Source organism: Lampetra fluviatilis, chromosome 3, assembly GCF_964198595.1.
Source record: "Lampetra fluviatilis chromosome 3, kcLamFluv1.1, whole genome shotgun sequence".
NCBI classification, from domain to species: Eukaryota; Metazoa; Chordata; class Hyperoartia; order Petromyzontiformes; family Petromyzontidae; genus Lampetra; species Lampetra fluviatilis.
In genome coordinates, this window is record NC_136277.1 from 21,975,352 (window position 1) to 21,996,047 (window position 20,696).

The 20,696-nt window shown below is 43.6% G+C and overlaps 1 protein-coding gene across 1 annotated transcript in view; it reads right to left on the minus strand.

The window, feature by feature from the left end:
- The window catches only part of LOC144954614 (unconventional myosin-Ie-like), a 112,093-nt gene that overhangs the window by 55,943 nt on the left and 35,454 nt on the right, over positions 1–20,696 (minus strand). The window contains exons 2-4 of the mRNA XM_078885074.1: positions 12,163–12,300; positions 4,338–4,427; positions 3,932–4,026 (exon numbers count right to left, since the gene is read on the minus strand). Of these exons, the coding sequence (XP_078741200.1) occupies positions 3,932–4,026; positions 4,338–4,427; positions 12,163–12,300 (323 nt within the window). The remainder of the gene's footprint in view (positions 1–3,931; positions 4,027–4,337; positions 4,428–12,162; positions 12,301–20,696) is intronic.

Sequence of the window (20,696 nt, forward strand, 5' to 3'; positions counted from 1 at the left end):
AGTGGTCCTGGCAGCCAGCTGCCTATAACAAGCTGGCCGTGCGTGGTGGTTGCCCATCCGAGCGTGAAATCCAGGTTTCAAACCCACTTCGTTTATGAGATCTGACAAGATTGCACCCACTGCAAATGATCTGAGTCATAGGTAGACACTCACACACGAGCGCTGAGGCCATGACTAATTTTGGAAAACTCTTTCCGCAGACAGGAAGAGGGGAAACGAGGGGACTTCAAAAACGAACACTGGGAAAAATACATCGCATTCAGCGATGGCACGTTGAGGAAACGCTAAATATCCCTTTCCTTTAGGAAGAAGAGTAAAAAAAGTGTCAGCCAAGGCGTTTGATCAGTTTTGTTCTGCTTGTCTAAGCTGCCTTGTTAAAATCCATATCCCAGGGTCTCCTATTTCCTTAGCCCATCTGCACAAAATATCTACCTACGTATGCACCACTGGGATTTAGCCATTTACCATGCACCAGGGAAGGGCTTCATTTTGTTCTGTCGGAGGCATTGTGGCGTCTCCTCTGGCTGAGAAATCAGACGGGAAAATGAACAAGTGAGGGGAGGGTAGATGCCCTCAAAAGCGTGAATGTCACACACTGCTTACACGCCATGAAGCCCATGCCAACATCAGCTGCGCTAATTGTTATCGCCTTATTTTATATCTTTTGACGTTAAATTATCACTCTGTGGCAAGTTCTGCAGTGTCTCTGCGCATACCATAATGCTAAGCCATCATCATACACAGTAATAAGAGAAGAGCTATGGACAAAATACTCTTCACCTCCTTGATGTCTGGGGTGTTAAAAACCGAGCCTATTCTCCATCAATGACTACATCTGCCATTTCTGGGCAATTTCTTCTGATCTGTGAAAGGTAACAGATAAAAGGATGAATCTTCTACCGTATCTGGGTTACTCTTCCGATATGCGTATGGGCTCAGGAAATAGGAAGAATGTAGAGCTTCGAAAGCGATGTTTGTGCTGTCGATGTCGACCGCACAATTGGGATAAATTCGGTGCAAAAGACAAAAATGTTAGAAAACACGTTTTCGCAATTGAAGTGACCGGTCAAAACTGTATACTATATGCTAGAGCAAAACAATGTTGAAACAATCTTTGTTTATTCTGGCTGGGCACATGAATTATAGTGGCTGGCCCCTTCCACGTGAACATGGAATTTCTACCACTGGCTTAGGACGGCCTTTGCAGATGAGCTCTGCTGCATTGATCACGATGTAACAACTTCGAATTGTGCGTGAATTACATGGGCAAAGTTTACTTATAAAATGTATGTGCTTATAACTAACGTCTGGGAAAACGTAGCTGCTCATTATCCTCTAATTGGTGTCGTCTTTGTTTCACTCACACACTCCCCCACTCCTTTATTTCAGTATGCAGCATTAGAAAACATTGGTTGGAAAAACACACACACACACACTTGTGCCATGCATCCCCGCCTGGGAATTTATAAAGAAAGCCTCACTGTGGTTGAACCCATGACCCGACACAGTCAAGCCACAGGCATGATGCTGAAATGAGCCACATTTCCCACCATGTGGCGACTTTTTAAATGTTTGCACACGCGCACGCTGTGCGTGTGTCTGTGAAACTGGAAGGGAGTGTGCGAGTGTCTGTGAGCCGCTGTAATGTTGGACCGCCACGGCGGCTACATGTTAACTACTTCGCCTGGTATACAGGAGGTCGTGGGTTCCATCCCGACCCTGACGCCTGCTGTATATTTGGAGTTTGCGTGTCTCTCTCTCATCATCATCATGGTGGCTAGGAGATGTTAACTACTTCGCCTGGTATACAGGAGGTCGTGGATTCCATCCCGACCCTGACGCCTGCTGTATATTTGAAGTTTGCGTGTCTCACTCTCTCACCATCATCATGGTGGCTAGGAGATGTGAACTACCTCGCCTGGTATGCAGGAGGTCGTGGATTCAATCCCGACCCTGACACCTGCTGTATATTTGGAGTTTGCGTGTCTCTCTCTCATCATCATCATGGCGGCAACATGTTAACTACCTTGCCTGGTATACAGGAGGTCGTGGGTTCGTTCCCGACCCTGACGCTTATACATTTGGAGTTTGTATGTCCTGGTGGCCACGTTAATTTTTCTCTGGGTCCTCCGATTTACCCTACACATTTAGAATCAACATCACGCGATCAGAGTGTTTGGCTGCTATACATTTCCACATGATGATCAGCCACTTCGTTGAGCTATCACTTGTGACAGCCACGTCTCTTCTGAAACAGAGCTCTGTAGCTCAGTGAGCCGCTGTGTATGTCTCCGTGAGAGAGGGAATGTCTGTGAGCGTGCACATATACGTGTTTGTAAATTGTGTTTTTCTTCATTTGCCCGCCAGAATCACAGCATCACTGTCTCATAACTAATTCTGTCCATCGCAACTAATCCTGTCCTTCACGACTAATCCTGTCTCAATAACTGAGCAAGAGACCCAGAATCTGAAAGACAGTGTTTGTACAAATTCTGCTGGAAAGCGTAAGTCCTGTCGGCCGATTGGCCGATGGGCAAATAAAAAAATACGTATTTTATAACTGAAGAGACAAATGAGCAGAGGTGGGACAAAGTCATTGTTATGCAAGTCCAAGTCGAGTCGCAAGTCATCAAATTCATGACTCGAGTCTGACTCGAGTCCAAGTCACATGACTCGAGTCCACATCTCATAGGTGGGACAAAGTCATTGTTATGCAAGTCCAAGTCGAGTCGCAAGTCATCAAATTCATGACTCGAGTCTGACTCGAGTCCAAGTCACATGACTCGAGTCCACACCTCTGCAAACGAGGCTATATTTATGTTGTCATCCATAAAAACCGACACTATCACTTCATGCTCCTCAGACAAGATTCCTCTTTCGGCTGAACAGGGCCCCCTCGTTTATAGTGAGCAATTTTACCTCTAACATTTGCCAACTAAGCAGGGTTCCTTCTACTGACGAGACCATTTCCACATGAATTGCAATGTAAACAATAAGCCCTCACGTTTAATGTATCTTCTCCGTAATAATGAAGAGGATTGGATGAATCAGTTGTCGGGTGCATGTCTGGTTTGTATTTATTAGTCATGTAACGATATTATTCCTTTTGCGATTTTACGAAATGTCAGAATTCGTTTTTATGATTGCGGGAAATATAGTGCCTCTAGTGGCTGCAGGGGTCTGCAAACAAAATAACAAGAAGAGTAATTTTTTTTTATCGAATTCGGTCAAAACAACTGCTCTATTTCAAGAACCGCAATGCATGTGAATACGAAACGGTGGTCCTTAATAACTAGCATCACGAAGCAGTCCTGAAAGAGCCGCCATGCGGTTACGGAGCCGCCATGCGGCTACGGAGCCGCCATGCGGCTACGGAGCCGCAGGTTGCTGACCGCCGCTTTCGTGGCTGCAGGGATCGCACAATCCCATCATTCACAAAACATACGATCCTCAAATCGTCGACTCTCACCTGCACGATTTCATCGCACGCATCGTGGGCATTAAGAATCGCCCTTAGTCCACGAAACCATGTATAGGCACATGCCTAAAATGAACAACTTGGAGACCCAGAAGAGGGTTCACGACTTTATCTGGGTGCTTACTGAAACAGGTTTCATGACGATTTGTACGGACTCTTTGAAAAGACACACGAGAACATTAACCTGTTGCCACCTATATGTAAATTTGCATTCATGGTCAGATGCAAAATTAAAACATTACACGCAGGTACAACATGTGTGCTGAATTCACTGGACAGGAGAGTGTATAATACAGTGGAAGTGTGGCAGTACGTACGATCGTATAAATCAACACAGGACAATGCGTTTTTGCAGGTACATTCGTTATAAACCGGGGTACCGTTACAAGCACGGTTCGTGATAACGAGGTAAATGCCGCGTAAAGAAAACATTTCCACGAAGGCTGTAAGTACCTGATGATGACGCACTGGTTCTCTTGGTCGATGAGCATGTTGCGGTACATGTTGTCTGCCAGGGCGTAGATGTGCGGGGGGTTCTCGTACTGAGCCTAATACGGGGCCAGGCCGGGCAGGAGGAGAAGAAGACGGGACAACGGATGGCGGGGTGAGAGTCGCGCGACACGAAGGAACGTGCATTTATATACCCAGCGAGCCGCGGGCTTAAAGACGCGGCGGAGAAAACATGACAAAAGTAGTATTGCCAGCAAGACGCTTCTGCGGTAAGTTTCTGACCCGCTCCTACTGGACATCTGTGAAAAAGAGCTTAAAAGCTTGTCGGATTCCTCCGGTATAAATAACGATTCTGATTCTGAAAAATGGACTCGCGGCTCCACGTTCGGCGCAGCGCCAGTGGCCTTACCGCGCCCTGGTACAGCTCGATCTCCTTGTCGGTGAAGTACGGCATCTGCTTGAAGGGGTTGACGGAGATGAGCACAGGGCCGATGTACGTCTGGTTGAGGGCAGTCAAGGCTTGTTCAGCATCAGCATTGATTTTCAAAACTATGCAATAAGTTTTTGCATGTTGAACTTCTTTTGCACCGTAAGTAGCCAACCGCGCTAATCAACAGTGTATGGGAGGGACAATGACTGTACACAAAAAGTAGTCTTAAATAAATGAATGTAAATCAATGAATGCAGGCATCTCCACTATGTTGGTCATGGCGGTAGTTTGAGCATATTTCACCACGCTGGTCCACAGTACAGGTTTGTGAAGGCCATAATCAGTTCAGATGTCCATTTAGGGGCACCACGGTGGCGAGATGTTAACTCCCTCGCCTGGTATACAGGAGGTCATGGGTTCGATCCGGACCCTGATGCCTGTGTGTTTGTAGTTTGCATGTTATCCCCACGGTCACATGTTCTTTTTCTCCGGGTCCTCCGGTTTTTCCCTCCACATTTAGAACATGCGTGTATATAATTTGGCTGCTATAAATGTCCACGTGATAAGCCACTTCTTTGAGCTATCATTTGTGGCTAGGTCGTTTCTGAAAAAGAGCTATAATATAGCTCAGTCGGCCTTACCTGGTAAAACAAAATTGTATCATTTAGTTTTTAGTTGACACCGAAAGAATTTAAATACAGGTCGCTGGGTTCCTAGTGCATTGTGCTAAACATTCTGCCACCGTTCTACCTTCCATAAGGAACACTATACTCTTACTAAATAGTTAAAAGTATGTGTGTGCAAATGGGCCTTGAGTGGCAGCCCTGAGCCTGTGTTTTAAATTCCGCATTTAAATGTTGGGATCCAGTGATGTGCTGCAATTGAGCCAAGAGGGAAGATGAGCTGATTAGACCCTGAATGAAATTCAACACATCCTTCTGACAACACCAGCACATGGCTGGATTGTAACTCCTTTCGCAGTGTTACTTATTATGCAGCCAGCAGCATTCATTGCACACCGCAGTCAGTCGGAGGATCTCACGTGGTGGGTAAAACAGCCGTCCATGTTTTCAAACTATCGAAAAAGTAGGATAAATCTCCGCATCAATAATTCGAAACACATTTTTTTTAAACCTCTGTGAGCATCCCAACTTTAAAAGGAAGATGAGAATAATTTTGTAAGTTAGGAAAGTAACAATTAATTGAATTGCCACAATTTAGAATTGTGATTCAATACATAGGATCAATTATTATTTTCAAATTGCGACGAAATCAGTGACCTCTGGTGGGTGGAGGGGTCACGTGAACCCATTATATGTAACAGACGAATATAGAAAAAACATGATTACGCATGCATGCTTGATCGCGTGTATTGTAAGCTAGATGAATCAATATTAATTAACGAGTCGATGCATCATTGTATCTTTCACTGCAGTCCGCTATTGTACATCAAACAACATATACGGAAGAGCAGAACTACTGTTAAAACATCACTGGCTTTAGGATTTTGTCAAACCATGTGCAATTAACCCTTTTGGATCAACTCTCAGGAAGGAAATGAATCTGAATGCTAAATTGCAAACAATTTAAACGTTTTTTTTTCACAGGCATGTTCTCTAAAGGACTGCTTCTAAAAATACTCCTCAGAATGAGTTTTTTTTTTAAAGGAAATACTGCATTAAAGTTGCCTTCCTGAGTTTACTGCACATTAGGGAGGCAGACAGAGATCCCTCTTCGATATACGAAGGCCCATTTTTTAAAGCAGGCAGCGTTTGACTAGAAATGTTTTCAAATAATCTGAAATAAACTCTTTATGGGGCAGAAGATTTGCAGGCTGCACTCGAAGCCTGGTGACCTGAATTTGGTTCGTGGCTACGGTTCACGAAAATTGGCAAGTTATCTCCGACACCAGTCCAAAGCATGCACCCCCTTCATGAACCCGCACTGACCAGCGTGGTGAATTGTGGGTAAAATAAACCACAAGACCAACACAGCATGGTGAGGCCTTCATCCAGCAGTGGATTGAGAAAGGGTAGTAGATATACAATTTATATGACAGACTTCAGTTTGGTAGAAAAATAAAATTAGCTTTGGTGGAGACTTTGAAGAGGCATAGTTTAAAATAATAGATTTTTTAAATTACTACCATTTATTGTTCTCTGGAAAAAAAGGCAGTGTTCCCATGCTCACACATGCATTGTGCAGTGTTCATCTCCACTGGAAGTCTTGGAAAGCTATACATTCTATATGCTGATGGAAATTGTAATTTGTTATGGAATAGACAACTTTTTTCCATAGGACAACCCCACTGATATCTTCCGCCCAAAGTTGTAGTTCTCCATTTTATCGAACCTGGAAGGCCGAGTGTCCGAGTCAAAGCCTGATCCGCATTTGAAAAGCATACCTTTCCCAATACGCGTTGATCGCTCAGCCAACTGTGCCATTTGGCCCGGTGGTGTTTGGGCCTCCATCAATTGATATATATGGTGCATAGTTCAGCTTGTGTTCATTATTATTTTTTTTAGTTTGAAAAACAATGTCCTTGGGCCGTGGTGTCTGAGAGACCGCAGCCACACACAGCTGCTGCGGTGGGATTCTCGCCGACTGACATTGGATCCACACTCTGGATGCTGCCAGGCCGCTGGCGAAATCAGACGAAAACAGGAAAGGCTCTCTGACAAACTTACCATGTGGATTCGCATACAAAGTCTGGATTGCTCACGTGAGCCGGCGCTACAGTTTCTTTTCTCATTCTCTTTTTTCTCTCTCTCTTTTGAATCTGTCACAGCTGCAGTGCTAAATGCTCGTGTAGTTTTCGCTACGTGAAGCCCATCATAACGTGGGAGGAGTGATGGCCAAGTGATTTGCGCATTAAGTTACCAAACCGGCGACCCGAGTATGATTTACAGTCGCGGATAATATTCGACAAGTGATATCTGAATCAGTCCTTGGCCCCTTCCTTCATTAGCCCGCACTGACCAGCTTGGTGAAGTATGGTCAATAAGCATCTATCACCTGCATTTATAGCATGTGGAGGCCGTCATCCACCAGTGGGTTAACAAAAGGCTCCGTGTTATTATTTTAATTAATAACCTAAATACAACACATTCTGGACTGCAGAGGATGGACTCAAAACTATCATCAGTGTCTCCCATTAATGCTCATATCACTCAGGCTAGGTGCAAATAACAACAAAAAACATTGTTGCAGAACTGTTGTTCGTGCTAACAATCCGTCACTGGGTTTCACATCATGGGAAACAAATATGATTTTATCTACCAGCCACATGAGTCAGGGATAAGAGTTTTTACTCAGGAAATCCCGAGGTGTGTATTCATCCCTCTGTCCTGTCATCCAATCCTTGCTGCTGTGATTGGCTGAGATGAGGTTACGTGGGTTTCACAACAATCGTCAACAAGTGCTCACGCACTGGAAACACAGCTGGTAGAATCCATGACACCATTTGGCATTTTATGTTATTTAAAAATGTAAATATATACAGCATGAATGACAATTAAATCTATGCCATTATTTGTGTTACTAAAGCCAGTGGGTTATTGAGATGGGGGGAAATTGAAGAGCAGTTGTTAGGCACTGGGTGACTATGAGGACTCATGTGGTTTGATAGAAGGGGCACATTTTTGTCTTGGGGGCACTGAACAACAACATTTTTATTCTCAGGATTATAAGACTCACTTGTTATTTCCTGTATTTTGAAGCACATGTTTTGGGTGTACCTTATAATATGGAGAATATGGTAACTTCTGGTACCACGTGACTTTTTGTATATGATACACCATTTTAATTTGTCCCGAAGGGCATTATTCCATGATGTTTGCATACGTTCATTTATATTACTGCAGGCATGGAAATATGCAAAAAAAAAATAGCGATGAAAAAGCCTCTTCTAAACAAGCTCTAATGAAATCTGCGCAGCCGTTAGGGAGAGTCTGTGGGTTTGAAGCAGCATTCCCTTCTGCTGAATCACCGTTTCTGAGGAAGGGGGGCACACCACCAGATGGAAGCATGACTCAGCATGCAGCGTGGAAAGCCAGAGGCAACATTTGGTACCATATCACATTTCATAAATGTCTGCCCAATATGTACAGTCAGGGTATGTTTTTGTTGGAGATAGTTTGACAAAGGTTTTGTCATTCCAATAAGGGCCAGTGAACTCAAAAGTAGTTGATCTTCCCTTCTTAGGAAATAAATAAAAAACCCACACAGCAAGCCACTCTGACACAGATGTTGGAGGGATGGGGTGAGGGTAAGTGGCGTCAAGAGAAACACAATCTCAGGCACAAGTATGCTCTTCTTTAGGACACCCATCCCAAAGAAAAACTGCCTTGCAGAGTTTTGATTCTGGATTAACAGGTAATTTTTTACCTACGTGACTTCACCGAAAACCTTAGAATATGAATCCTTGCAGTCACGAAAGCTTCAAATATAGAAAAGATCAGGAGACTTTCTTAACTTTGCCATTCGTTTCATTGGCACGGTGCAAAACAAAGAACTAGGAACTTGTAATAAACATCAGCCGGCGCCTGCCTTGAGACTCCACTGGCCTTGGCGCTCACTGCACTACTGGGCAAGTGGAGCAGCAGGCGGGTGCTGACAGGGCCCCTGAGGGATCGGTAGAGCCCAGCTCACGACCACGTGCTACTACAACACCGCAGGGACCCGTGCAGGCAACGTGACGATCAGCCGAGCGCACCGCAGTCCCACGGCACCTCGGCCGGCAGTCGGAGCCGAACAACGCCAAGGGCAGGAATGGTGTAGTTGCATGCGCGTGGGGTCTGGCCAGGCGGCACCGTGGTTAGAGTCCGCGACTCACAATTGAAAGTTTGGGAGTTCAATGCTGGTCATTCGTCCTCCGAGGGTATTTAAAATGGGTACCTTCCTTTTTAAGATGTCAAATGCGGGTGTGCTGTGGATAAATTGACTACTGCCATGGCAACGTAAAATTTTAGCTGCTACCTCAGGGTTAGCTGATTTGTGAATGTTAAAAAATCCACAATAAATGCCTTCAGAGAGAAAGTTAAGCAAATATTTAAATCGTTTTTATGTATATTTTTGTCTAAGCACAAGGCACGAGCTTGAAGGAAAACATTTCTATGAAAAGGTGCAAGAAATTGCTCTGCGTTCCTGAATTCCAGGGATGTAAAGGTTGGGTTGGTGGACCACTGCATGACACCCACTTGCAGGGCCAGCAAAGTGTCTGTAGGAGGAAGTATAACAAGTAGGCTGTAGCGTTGTTGTTTTTTTACCATTATCCTCTCGGATGTGTGCGTGTCCTTTAACAATACAAAAATACTACAAAATAGTTTTTGGACAAACAACCTGAGCAGAGCTCTGCTAAAAGATTCAGCTGAGGCGTAACTGGGTTAGGTCAAGGTGAATTCAAAGAGTCTTTCCCTACTCACATCAGCAATGGAGTAGTGCTCATCTCCAATAGTGACCCTGAGTCAGTGGTGGAAATTCCACATTTCCATGGTGGAGGAGAAATTTGTCGACTGGTGTACTGACTTCACACAAAGCAGCAGATAATTAATGAACTCCGCAGCGCTGACAGACGGCGTCGACCCTTCACAGCTTACGAGCCGACCGCCCTAACCCAAGTGACCAGGCCAGTTATTTTTTCTAGATTTGAAGCTTTCGTGACTGCAATGATTCATATTCTCAGGTTTTTTCGGTAAAGTCACGTAGGTAAAAACATTAAAATTAATGAAAGTAAAATAAAACAAAACAAAATAAAATTCACGACGTTTCGGAGGCAACACAAGTCTCCGTCATCAGGTGGGACCGTCACAGCCGAATTAGCTGCATCAAGTGAAGCAATGATTCAAGATGTAATCCCTTATAAGCAAGTTGAAGGGAGGTGGAGAGGGGGGGGAGAGCTTATCAGGCTGTGGTAGCCAATGAATGGAAACGTATCGGGAGGGAGGAGGAGCGGTGATCAAAGACTGCACGCAGTGCTCAACACAATGAATGGAGACGTGTCGGGACGGAGGGCGAGCGGCGATCAAAGACTGCACGCAGTGCTCAACACAATGAATGGAGACGCGCCGGGACGGAGGGCGAGCGGTGATCAAGACATCACGTAGTGCTCAACACAATGAATGGAAACGTGGAGTCTACAAATTGAGTTGCATTTGTGGTGATTGCTACATTGGAGAAACAAAACGTCATGTTGCTGATCGTGTCCGCGAGCACAAGTCAGATCTGAAACACGGCAGAACTGATTCTTCGGCCGTTGCCGATCATTGCTACAACTCGGCGGGCTCTCATGAAATTGTCTTTTCCGAGACCAAGGTTCTCTGCAAACCTCCGGGCTACCATCAAAGGTTTGTACACGAAGCCATACAAATATACAAACACAGACATAATTTCAACCGTGATGATGGGTACAAACTCAGTAATCACTGGAAAGATGTTATTAACCACGCAAAAAAGACTTAATTACACTTTTTGGACCATCTTATCTGACAGGCACTATTTTAATTTACTTCACCGAGTGTTAACATCCACAGTGTTTAACAGTAATCTCTTCATTGTTCTTTGATCACCGCTCGCCACGTTTCCATTCATTGTGTTGAGCACTACGTGATGTCTTTGATCACCGCTCGCCCTCCGTCCCGGCGCGTCTCCATTCATTGTGTTGAGCACTGCGTGCAGTCTTTGATCGCCGCTCGCCCTCCGTCCCGACACGTCTCCATTCATTGTGTTGAGCACTGCGTGCAGTCTTTGATCACCGCTCCTCCTCCCTCCCGATACGTTTCCATTCATTGGCTACCACAGCCTGATAAGCTCTCCCCCCTCTCCACCTCCCTTCAACTTGCTTATAAGGGATTACATCTTGAATCATTGCTTCACTTGATGCAGCTAATTCGGCTGTGACGGTCCCACCTGATGACGGAGACTTGTGTTGCCTCCGAAACGTCGTGAATTTTATTTTGTTTTGTTTTATTTTACTTTCATTAATTTTAATGTTTTTACCTACGTGACTTTACCAGTTATTTTTTATGCGTGAAATATTATTGTTTTCAAAATTAGAAGCTCTGTGTGTTCGAACAGCCATGCTGTGTGTATGAAGCAGTGTGGCTTGTGCTCAGCTTGTGAGAAACAAGTCGGGCGGCACACAGAGCGCAAGCTGCTCTGATGCCGGCTCAAGCGCAACCACAACATGTGCAGCGAGAACAAATACAAACCTAAAAGCCATTAATCCACTATCTTTTCACATGCACGTTCACACTAAAAGCCTGATCAAGCACTCTATATTGCCGTAATGCACTGCCTGTCAATACAATTAGAGTGCCAATGTTTAACTATTAAACGACTCTTAGAAGCCATAAATAAGTAGCCTGAACACACCATAGGCAAACTGCCAATATATATAAACATAATGCAGAATGATTTAAAACCAAACGCTTATCAACACCAAGGGCTTTATCTCATAGACAGAACGAGACCATTGGTTTCCAGTCCATACATCAGCATAATAACAATGGATGGCCGCAGTTTGATTCTGCTTAATACATAATATATTTTAGGTATTGTGCATACACAGAACTGTTGGCATCAAAAGCAGGGCTTTTGAAAACGAATGCTGTTAGCGCCATCAAAACAATTACTAAATTGAAGTAATGAAGTGTATTTCTAAACACCAGTCAGCTGGATCCATCCGTATCAATTGTCCCGTAGTGTTTGAACAAGATTTCAAATAAATCGAGCAGATGCCGTGTGGTGGCATGCACGTGGCATGAGCATTGACTGGCCATCGCCAGCTCGTCGCGTTGAAGGATACGAAGATGAAGTCATCCATGTATCTCTTCTTGAGGTTGTCCACGATGGCGTCCTCGCTGATCTTGGGCAGCAGGACCATGTCGTCCACGCCGCTGTGCTTGACATTGTGGCTCTGCCAGTGGTAGCGCTCTTTGCTGCCCTGAGAATAGCAATGCAAACAAATACACACACACGCACGAACATATATACACACCATTAGGGAGCCATTCAACCTGCCATCCACTTACATGATTTTAATCCATCCTCAATTCAGTCGTGTATCGGGCGATGACTATTAGGCAGCAGCAGCAGAAAATCTGCATTCCTATGTAGGGAGGCCAGTTTTCGTCCAGGACAACCACTGTTGACCTCCTACAAGGTAGTACTTAATTGCCTGACCTCCAAGAGATGATGGGCTGGGGGTCTACGCCCGACCGGCATTTTAATTCATGGCCTACTCATGTGCTCTGTCACCACGCCCACCTGTAATACACAAGCGGTACACAATTTTCTCCAACGCCCTTATTTTCTCTGGTTGCAGATGTTACACCACACCTCGGAGCACACTAAAATGAAAGGACGTCATGAGAAATTGCACAAGCGTCACATGTCACATCGTCACACGTCGATACAACCCTCATCATCATCTACAGCTCAGCGTATCTTTTTTCCGGTCATATCCACTCAGTCCAAAGTCAACTGTATACCACACTGTCGTGAAGAAGTGACGGATCACAAGCCTTGACAATAGAAAGCCACAAAATGTTTCATTCTCATGGAATAAAATAGTAGTTTACAATCGATAATCGAGTATTGCAGATTTTTAAAAAAAATATAGAAACAATCCCCCACAATTCAATCTTGCCAGTGGCTTTGTACGCACTGTACTCTCTGGATTGCAACATTCTTTGGAAAATGAGATGTCCACGAACTTGTGCCCCTTGCTAATAAAGTTATGCCAAACTGGTCACGTGAGAACACCTACAGGATTGATGAGACGCACTTGCCAACATTTCAGATCCGACCATGTCCGTCCAGTGCTCGCTGAGCTGCATTGTCTTCCAGTTGCCGAATGAATACATTACAAAGTCGCATCCATTGCACACAAAGTGCGAGCCACAAATGAGCCACAGTACCTTGCTGATTTCGTCAAGGAGCATAAACCGTCACGCGAGCTCCGGTCACCCTTGCAGAGGCTTTTGGACGGGCATCGAACAAAGACGGTCACTGCATCGCACGCTTTCCGATGCTTTTCTGTGGCCGTCTGGAACGCTCTTCCTTCCAAAATTAGGAAGCCACTATGCAGATTCAAATCGAGATTGAAAACTCACTTATTTAGAACTGCTTTTACTGCTTAGTTTGTTGTCCTTCCCCCGCCCCGCCGATTAGCACGGTTGGGTATGTATGGCACGAAAGAAGTTCAACATACATATGTTTGCTTAAAAATACAGAGGGGGAAAAGTGGGTCATAATCTGGAGAATACAGTATGTCCATGTTGGGGTTTTTAGAATGTGTCTGTGTGTACCCTGGCTGTGAAGATATAGATATTTTTAGTATTCATGCCGTTCATGAGAAATATCGTAAATGGAATTGTTTTCATTGCACTACATTGGAATGAAAACAGGGCTTTGTCACACCTGGTCTAACAAACCAGACGTAGGCTTGCGGATAAGTGTACAGCTTCATAAAACGTTATCATTAATATTTAAACACCGAATTGTCCACACCTATGAATATGTTAAGACAAGAAACCATTCATTATGTGCTAGACGTGTTTTAATGAATACCCTATGTGTATATTTTAGGCCAAGAGTAATGTGTCCGAATTTTCCCTTTCCAAAATGATTGTAAGTTATTGTGAGTGTGCATGTAGAAAAACCACTGTTACATGAGAGTTAATCAAAGCCCTAACACCTTCCACGTGGTTCACTCCATCTGTGTTTCCAGATTAAAAAGACTTTCCGTATATGATTGCGATGCTACATTTTTACATCGAATGTAACGTTCAGGGAAAGCCTCTACTGAAGACACTTGCACTTTAGCCACTTTACAAAACGAGGGACTACTTGAAGATTCGTTATTGCTTTTAACCACAACAACTTCTCCTTTCTGTCGTTTGGAACAAATGGCTGTCATTTGGACCTTGGTTTGTTTGCTAATTGTTGGGTTTTTGTGCTTGGTGCAGTTAATTTGTATCCATTCCTAGTGACGTTTTAGGTAATGCTCTTGCGCTCTCTAATAACTGTGCTCTCACACTGACCACGTTTGGTTAGTGTGGGTTTATAATAATAATACAAAATAAAATTTCCAAACGCACGGAACACTTCACGAATCAGACGTGTTGTTCCATCGAGAACTCGGGAGGTTTGAAGCCGGAGCTCACCGTCCCTCGTATGCTCGCCTGAACAAGCGAGCCTTGAGCTTGCTGCCTGATGATGGTGGATGGTGCTTGGGTGATGCGTTGTTATTATTAAGTGGAGAGGGACACCGAAGACCGGTTCAGATATCGCACCTCCGATTAGCACGGTTGGCTACGTACGGTGCGAAAGAGGTTCAACATACATACTCCATACGTGCACATCAATCTTCGCATATATACTCTTAGGTTCGTTCGGTAAAGTCACGTAGGTAAAAAATAAAATTAAAAGTTAATAAAAAAGTAATAATGGAAATAAATTAAAATAATAAATCACGACGTTTCGGAGGCAACACAAGTCTCCGTCATCAGGTGGGACCGTCACAGCTAAAATTTATTTCCATTATTACTTTTATTAACTTTTAATTTTATTTTTTACCTACGTGACTTTACCGAAAGAACCTAAGAGTATGAATCCTTGCAGTCACGAAAGCTTCAAATCTAGAATCTTCGCATATGTTAGCCATGGTTATGGAATAGAACTCAGGTCAGCCGATTCACAGCACAGCTTGCTCATCACTGTACCCGCAAGCTCCACCCAACAGTGTCACATTTTCATTTCAATCATTAGAAGAGAAAAAAAACCTGTTACGTACATTGGAACACCTAGAGGCTATATGTGAACACTGTACTTACAGAACCCAGGGGGCACGGCTACGCCACTGCCTTGCGTAATGCTGGGCATGCCGAGCAGTGGCTCTCACACTGCTTTCCAAGTTGCACCACGCCAGTTGGGCACGAGGATTGTGCCATCATCGCATACGCTGCAGGGTGTCGTTTGCGTGAACACAAGGAGGCGTAGTGTATTGTAAACTAAACCAAATTTTTTCTAAACTATTTAATTTTACCAGGTAAGGCCCACTGAGCAATATAGCTCTTTTTTAGAAGCGACCTGGTCACAAATGGTGGCTCAACGAACGAAGTGGGTTATCATGTGGAAATGTTTACAGCAGCCAAATACTGAAAATGCATGTTGCTTCTAAATGTGGAGGGAAAACCCAGGGAACCGGAGAAAAATCCATGCTACCAGGAGGATAACATACAAACTCGAAATATACAGGCATCAGGGTCGGGATCAAACCCATGGCCTCCTGTATATTTTTTTGGAATAACAATTCTTGGAAAATCTATACAGTTAGTCAGACACTTCCAATGAAATGTTTTTTTCATTGGAGAAAATCTTTGCTATTTTATGGAGCAAAACAAATACAGCACAGGAAACATTTAATTGGAATTCTGACAAACTGAATGGATTTCCAAAGAACTGTTTCTCCAACGAAGAAGAAAAAAATCCAACAAGGTATATGACCAGTGGTGAAATGCTTAATATAAAGAATATTATGAGTCTCATGTGTGGTTTAAGGATTGTGTACAAAGATGTACACCTGGTCAGAGAACCCGAGGAAGACCAAGAAAGTGACGGATAGATGCCGCAAGCAAATGGACAGAGATGTCGATCACATGGAAATGTGTTATTCTATTCAATGCTTAATCGAATCAACAACCAACAGATGAATACATTATTTCAATAGTCAACAGTTACAGCTCTAAACACGTGTACACATAACGTGTCCCACCGCAGTCGGGAAAGTGTACTACACATCACAGAACCCATGAGTGGCGCTCCTGAGAATGAGGCCAATGTTTCAAGTGCTCAGCCTCCCCACACTTGACTCGAGCACATTCAGTCCAAACCAAGATGCGGCACAAAGGCGTGGTGGGGCAGCCAAGAGTCCCAAAAGTCTCGGCAATTATTGGGACAATTTCACACCGCTGCATTTCCCAGAGTTTACCGATGACAAGCAAGGGGCCTTATGGAACCGCGCACCCCGGCGTACGCTCCGCCTGCAGGATGGAGACGTTGCGTGGTGAGCGCTAGCGTGGAGCAACTGTGCCGAGGTACATCTCGGGACAAAAGGTTTGGCGCCAGCGCGAACCCCAGAAAGTGGGAATAAAATTGCGTGACCACGCACGTGAAGCCACGGAGAACACGGCTCAGCCGCTGGGTTCCCATGTCATGGACAACTAACGACTTGCACTGCTAAATATACAAATTCATTTATAGATGCCCCCTGCCGCCACCCCCCCCTCCACTAAAATAATAGCAGGAAATTATAAAGAAAACAACATTTTTTTTTTCTGAGACTGCACATCTTGCACCGCCAATCTCAATTTGCTTACTAAACCTTTTGATGCTCTCCTCTGCAAGGACATGGGGCCATCGCTTGCACAATATTCACTCACCTGTTGAGAAGAAGCTAAGAGGGGCATTGGACATCAGTGGGACTTTTGTTAAGTGTAAGAACCGGTAAAGTGTTTATTTCAGTACCCATCTAGAGAAAGCAGTGCACAAAAACACTTTTCCTTTTTGTGTCTGGATATTTTCTTGTCTCATATGTAAGGCTGTGCTCGCCATGCGCAGGTGTGCACATTTACTTATGGGATCATGTTCCGATAAAAAAAAATAACAAGTATTTCATTGTTAACTAGAGCCGGTACATTTTCAAATGAGCTATGGTGTGACAGCCCACAGCAATATACGATAAAACAAACACCTTTTGTTTCAACTGAATTAAAGAAAACTATACCATAAATTATGGTCATGTGTTGTACAGTGTGATACTGTATTAACAAATGCCTAATTCAACTTAGTTTCTATTACTGGTCGAAAATACTGATCTTTGCAGAATATAACTGCATTGACATTAGTATATCTTCAAAATGCAGCCGTATCTACAGACGCTTCACAGGATACATTACTTTTTAGCTGTATGCAGACGAGCACAAATGATTCTTAGCTCTTGACTTGAACAAGGGCAACAGTCTCAACTGCACAGAGTTCAAGAGGGAGAGAATTCCAGGACATGAGGAGCATAAGCCGAGAAAGGGTGACCCCCCCCATGCAATGAAGGGTGACTTTATTGGTGTAGTGGAAAAAACGTGCCAGAGAGTAAAGTGAGATGAGTAGACTGGGTAAAGACCATAAATAATTTTAGACACAATCACTACACTCCTTTAGTGAATCCGATACTTGACAGGAAGCCAGCGGAGATACTGCAGCAATACTCAAGTGATACGATCACGACTTCACGTACACGTGAGGAGCCAGGCAGCGGCATTCCGAATCATCTGTGACCTTAAAATAAGGGATTATGGGACACTGTAGAAGAGTGGCGTTACAGTTGTCAAGGCGAGACGTAATGAGAGAATGTTTATTTACAAAATGTAATTTTTCTATGACATTTTCCTTGGAAATATTTCCTGCAGGTAGATGCTGCTACAAAACGGTATTTGAAATGTCATTGGATGTTGATCGCCAACAAATGTATAAGATGGGGAAAAACATGCAAACACGCGTGGATTCTGAAATGTTTCTGACGTGCAATCGTCCCCAGGAATATTTAATTAGCGCTGATAACATTATCACAGCCTGTGGCAAGATGATGACACACGTCCAGACATCATGGCAAGGAGAGGGGAGGAGGGGAGGTACCGTGGGTGCCTTGGCTGGTGTCACACAAACTCCAAGGCAACAGGGTATGCCCCGAAAATCAACACAACTCTGTAGGAAAGTTTGATCATCTTTACTAAAATTATTATGATCCCCCCCCACCCAAGCCACAGAGATGGACAGATAGCCAGACAGGAGATAGCTGCACAGAGCTATTACACACTGAAAATGCTTTCAACCGTAGTTTGAAAGCGTTTCAAAATGCTATAATGCAACTATTACAGTACTGTATAGACACAATACAGTGATTTATGGAATGTGGATAATTTAAGCGGACCCCCATAACTGTAGGTGTGGGAGGGCGTAAACGGTGATTCAATCAACTGAAATAGCTCGCAGGCAGAATAAGGAGGAGGCTGTACTGTACTAGATTTTAATTTGGGTTTTTTTATGCATTAAGCCAAACCACTGTCGCGACCAAAAAAAATGGACTCGCCGATTTTAAGATTGCAGCTTTGCTTGGAATTTCCCACTACCCGCATACACAACGGTATTTGCTCTGGAGGTAAATCATGCGGCAAATTGCACATGGACAATTTAAGTGCGCTTTCCCTAAAACGAGCGATTGTAAAATGCGATGGGACATTAACATCACGAGCTCAGGTTAATTGAGGCTCGGGTTAAAATGCAGATCTGTGCGTACTGATGGTAATGGGTGCACGTCTCAGCAACGGAAGGACACAATTCTCCGAGAGTGGACATCATTTATAAAGATACTCTACTCCTTTAATTCTAAATATGTAATAATTTACCACCCCTTTATCAATCCACGACTAGATGAAGGAACACCCTCCACACACCTCGTCAGCATAGGTTGGTGAAGAGGGGCAGCCGACGACTTAGAATGGAACTCGGTCACTGGGTTCATAACAATGTGCCACCAGCACCACCCCATTCTCCGTTCCCTTTGGCTAAAGAAAGCCAGCCTCCTCAATCAGCACTGTTCTGAAACAGATTTGTTTGTCAAAAAGCCAATATCATGAGCACATTTTAGAGATGATTACCCCCATTAATCTCAAATGCTGTAGCTAATCAAAGCAAGTCAAAGTGTCTCCCTGACCAAAAGCGCAGAGCGCACTCTCCTCCATTAAAGGCCCCGAGTCGGTCGTAAAAGAAAAGAGATATTACCATGGCCTGGGCCAACCTTTTGGCAGGATAAGCAATGTTGCGTTCTTATCAAGTGGTACTCATTTTGTCGATCCTGCAGGGATGATAGGCTCAGTTGGTACCTATCAGGGATTTTAACTTGCAACCATCTGATTCGCAATTCACATGCTTCCATACCCAATTAACCATTACAATGACACAAATGCCTACTCAAATAGAGCATTATGGAGTCCAAGAATAAGCAATCATAAACATGAAATATTGCATCTTAAGGGCAGTGGAAATAATTTGTGTTCGAAGAAGTGCTTACTCTCACAATACATGCATTGAATCATGCGCGTGAGATCAATTACTTACGGATTATGCAAGTTGATACATTTATGCTAACAGAGTAAACAATGCAGTACATGAAGAAGACCAAATACAGAAGAAACTACACAGAGACGGTGAAAAGAGAAGACAAATTCGAATCGAATCTCAACTCGAATCTTGACCCGATCATGATCTAAAATAGTGACAATTCATTTTATTTGGAAAAATGCCTCTACCAACACTTGAATTGGGGCTTTGGTCTCAAACAATTTCATTTGCAAAAAGAATAATAGGCTTTTTTACCCTTTCTATGTTATTGCCATAAAGAGTAAAGTCTCTTCTTTCTTATCATTATGATACTGTAAAAAAGGTCCCATAGACAATTGTATTTGCACATTGATGCGATCAAAGGTACACACCTTTAGAAGGCCACCTGTGCACTCCCCCATACTCGGTTTGACAATTGCACCCCCTATCCCCCACCAGCTTTGATAACACTGGTCAACAAAAAAAAACATTTTTTTTTCTGGCCTGGACTTTTGCAGCTGTTTTAGACTAATTTCAGGGTGCCGATTCCAAATCTGATCTCAGATTTGCTCTATCACATCTCATTCATGTTTATGCTATCGGCATACCCCATTTTCATTGATTTTACCCGAAATTAACTCTGTCACTTATGATTGCAAGTTGTTGCGAGTCAATGACTGCTTTAGTGTTAAAATATGGTAGCTGTATATTTAGGATAGTGTGTTTATAATATCATTTTATGTAGATATCCACATTTATTTAATATTTTTCTTCTGCAGTTTTTATTGAAAATGCAATATTTGATATCTAAAAAACCTGATGTGATAGACAAAAACTGATGCCAGATTTGGAATCAGCGCCCCAAAATTACCTTCAAACCTTTGGAATACCTTATGCCAGAAAAAGTGTGTTGACCAGTGTAATGCACATTTTTTTTATAAGAGTCAAGCAGAAAAGTCTTGAATACGAGACCGACTGCAAGCCACCACAGCGGAGCAGACGTTGCCATTCCTCACAGCCTCCTGCAGATGGGGGTGGCCTGAGGCAAGCAGGAGCCGAACAGCAAAAAAAAAATCTCGCATTCCTTCTCCATATAAGGGAAGGCTGACTGTCGATAGAGTTTGGCTGGCAAAAAAACTATCCCATGAAAAAGATGCTTTTGCATTGACGTGCCCAAGTAAT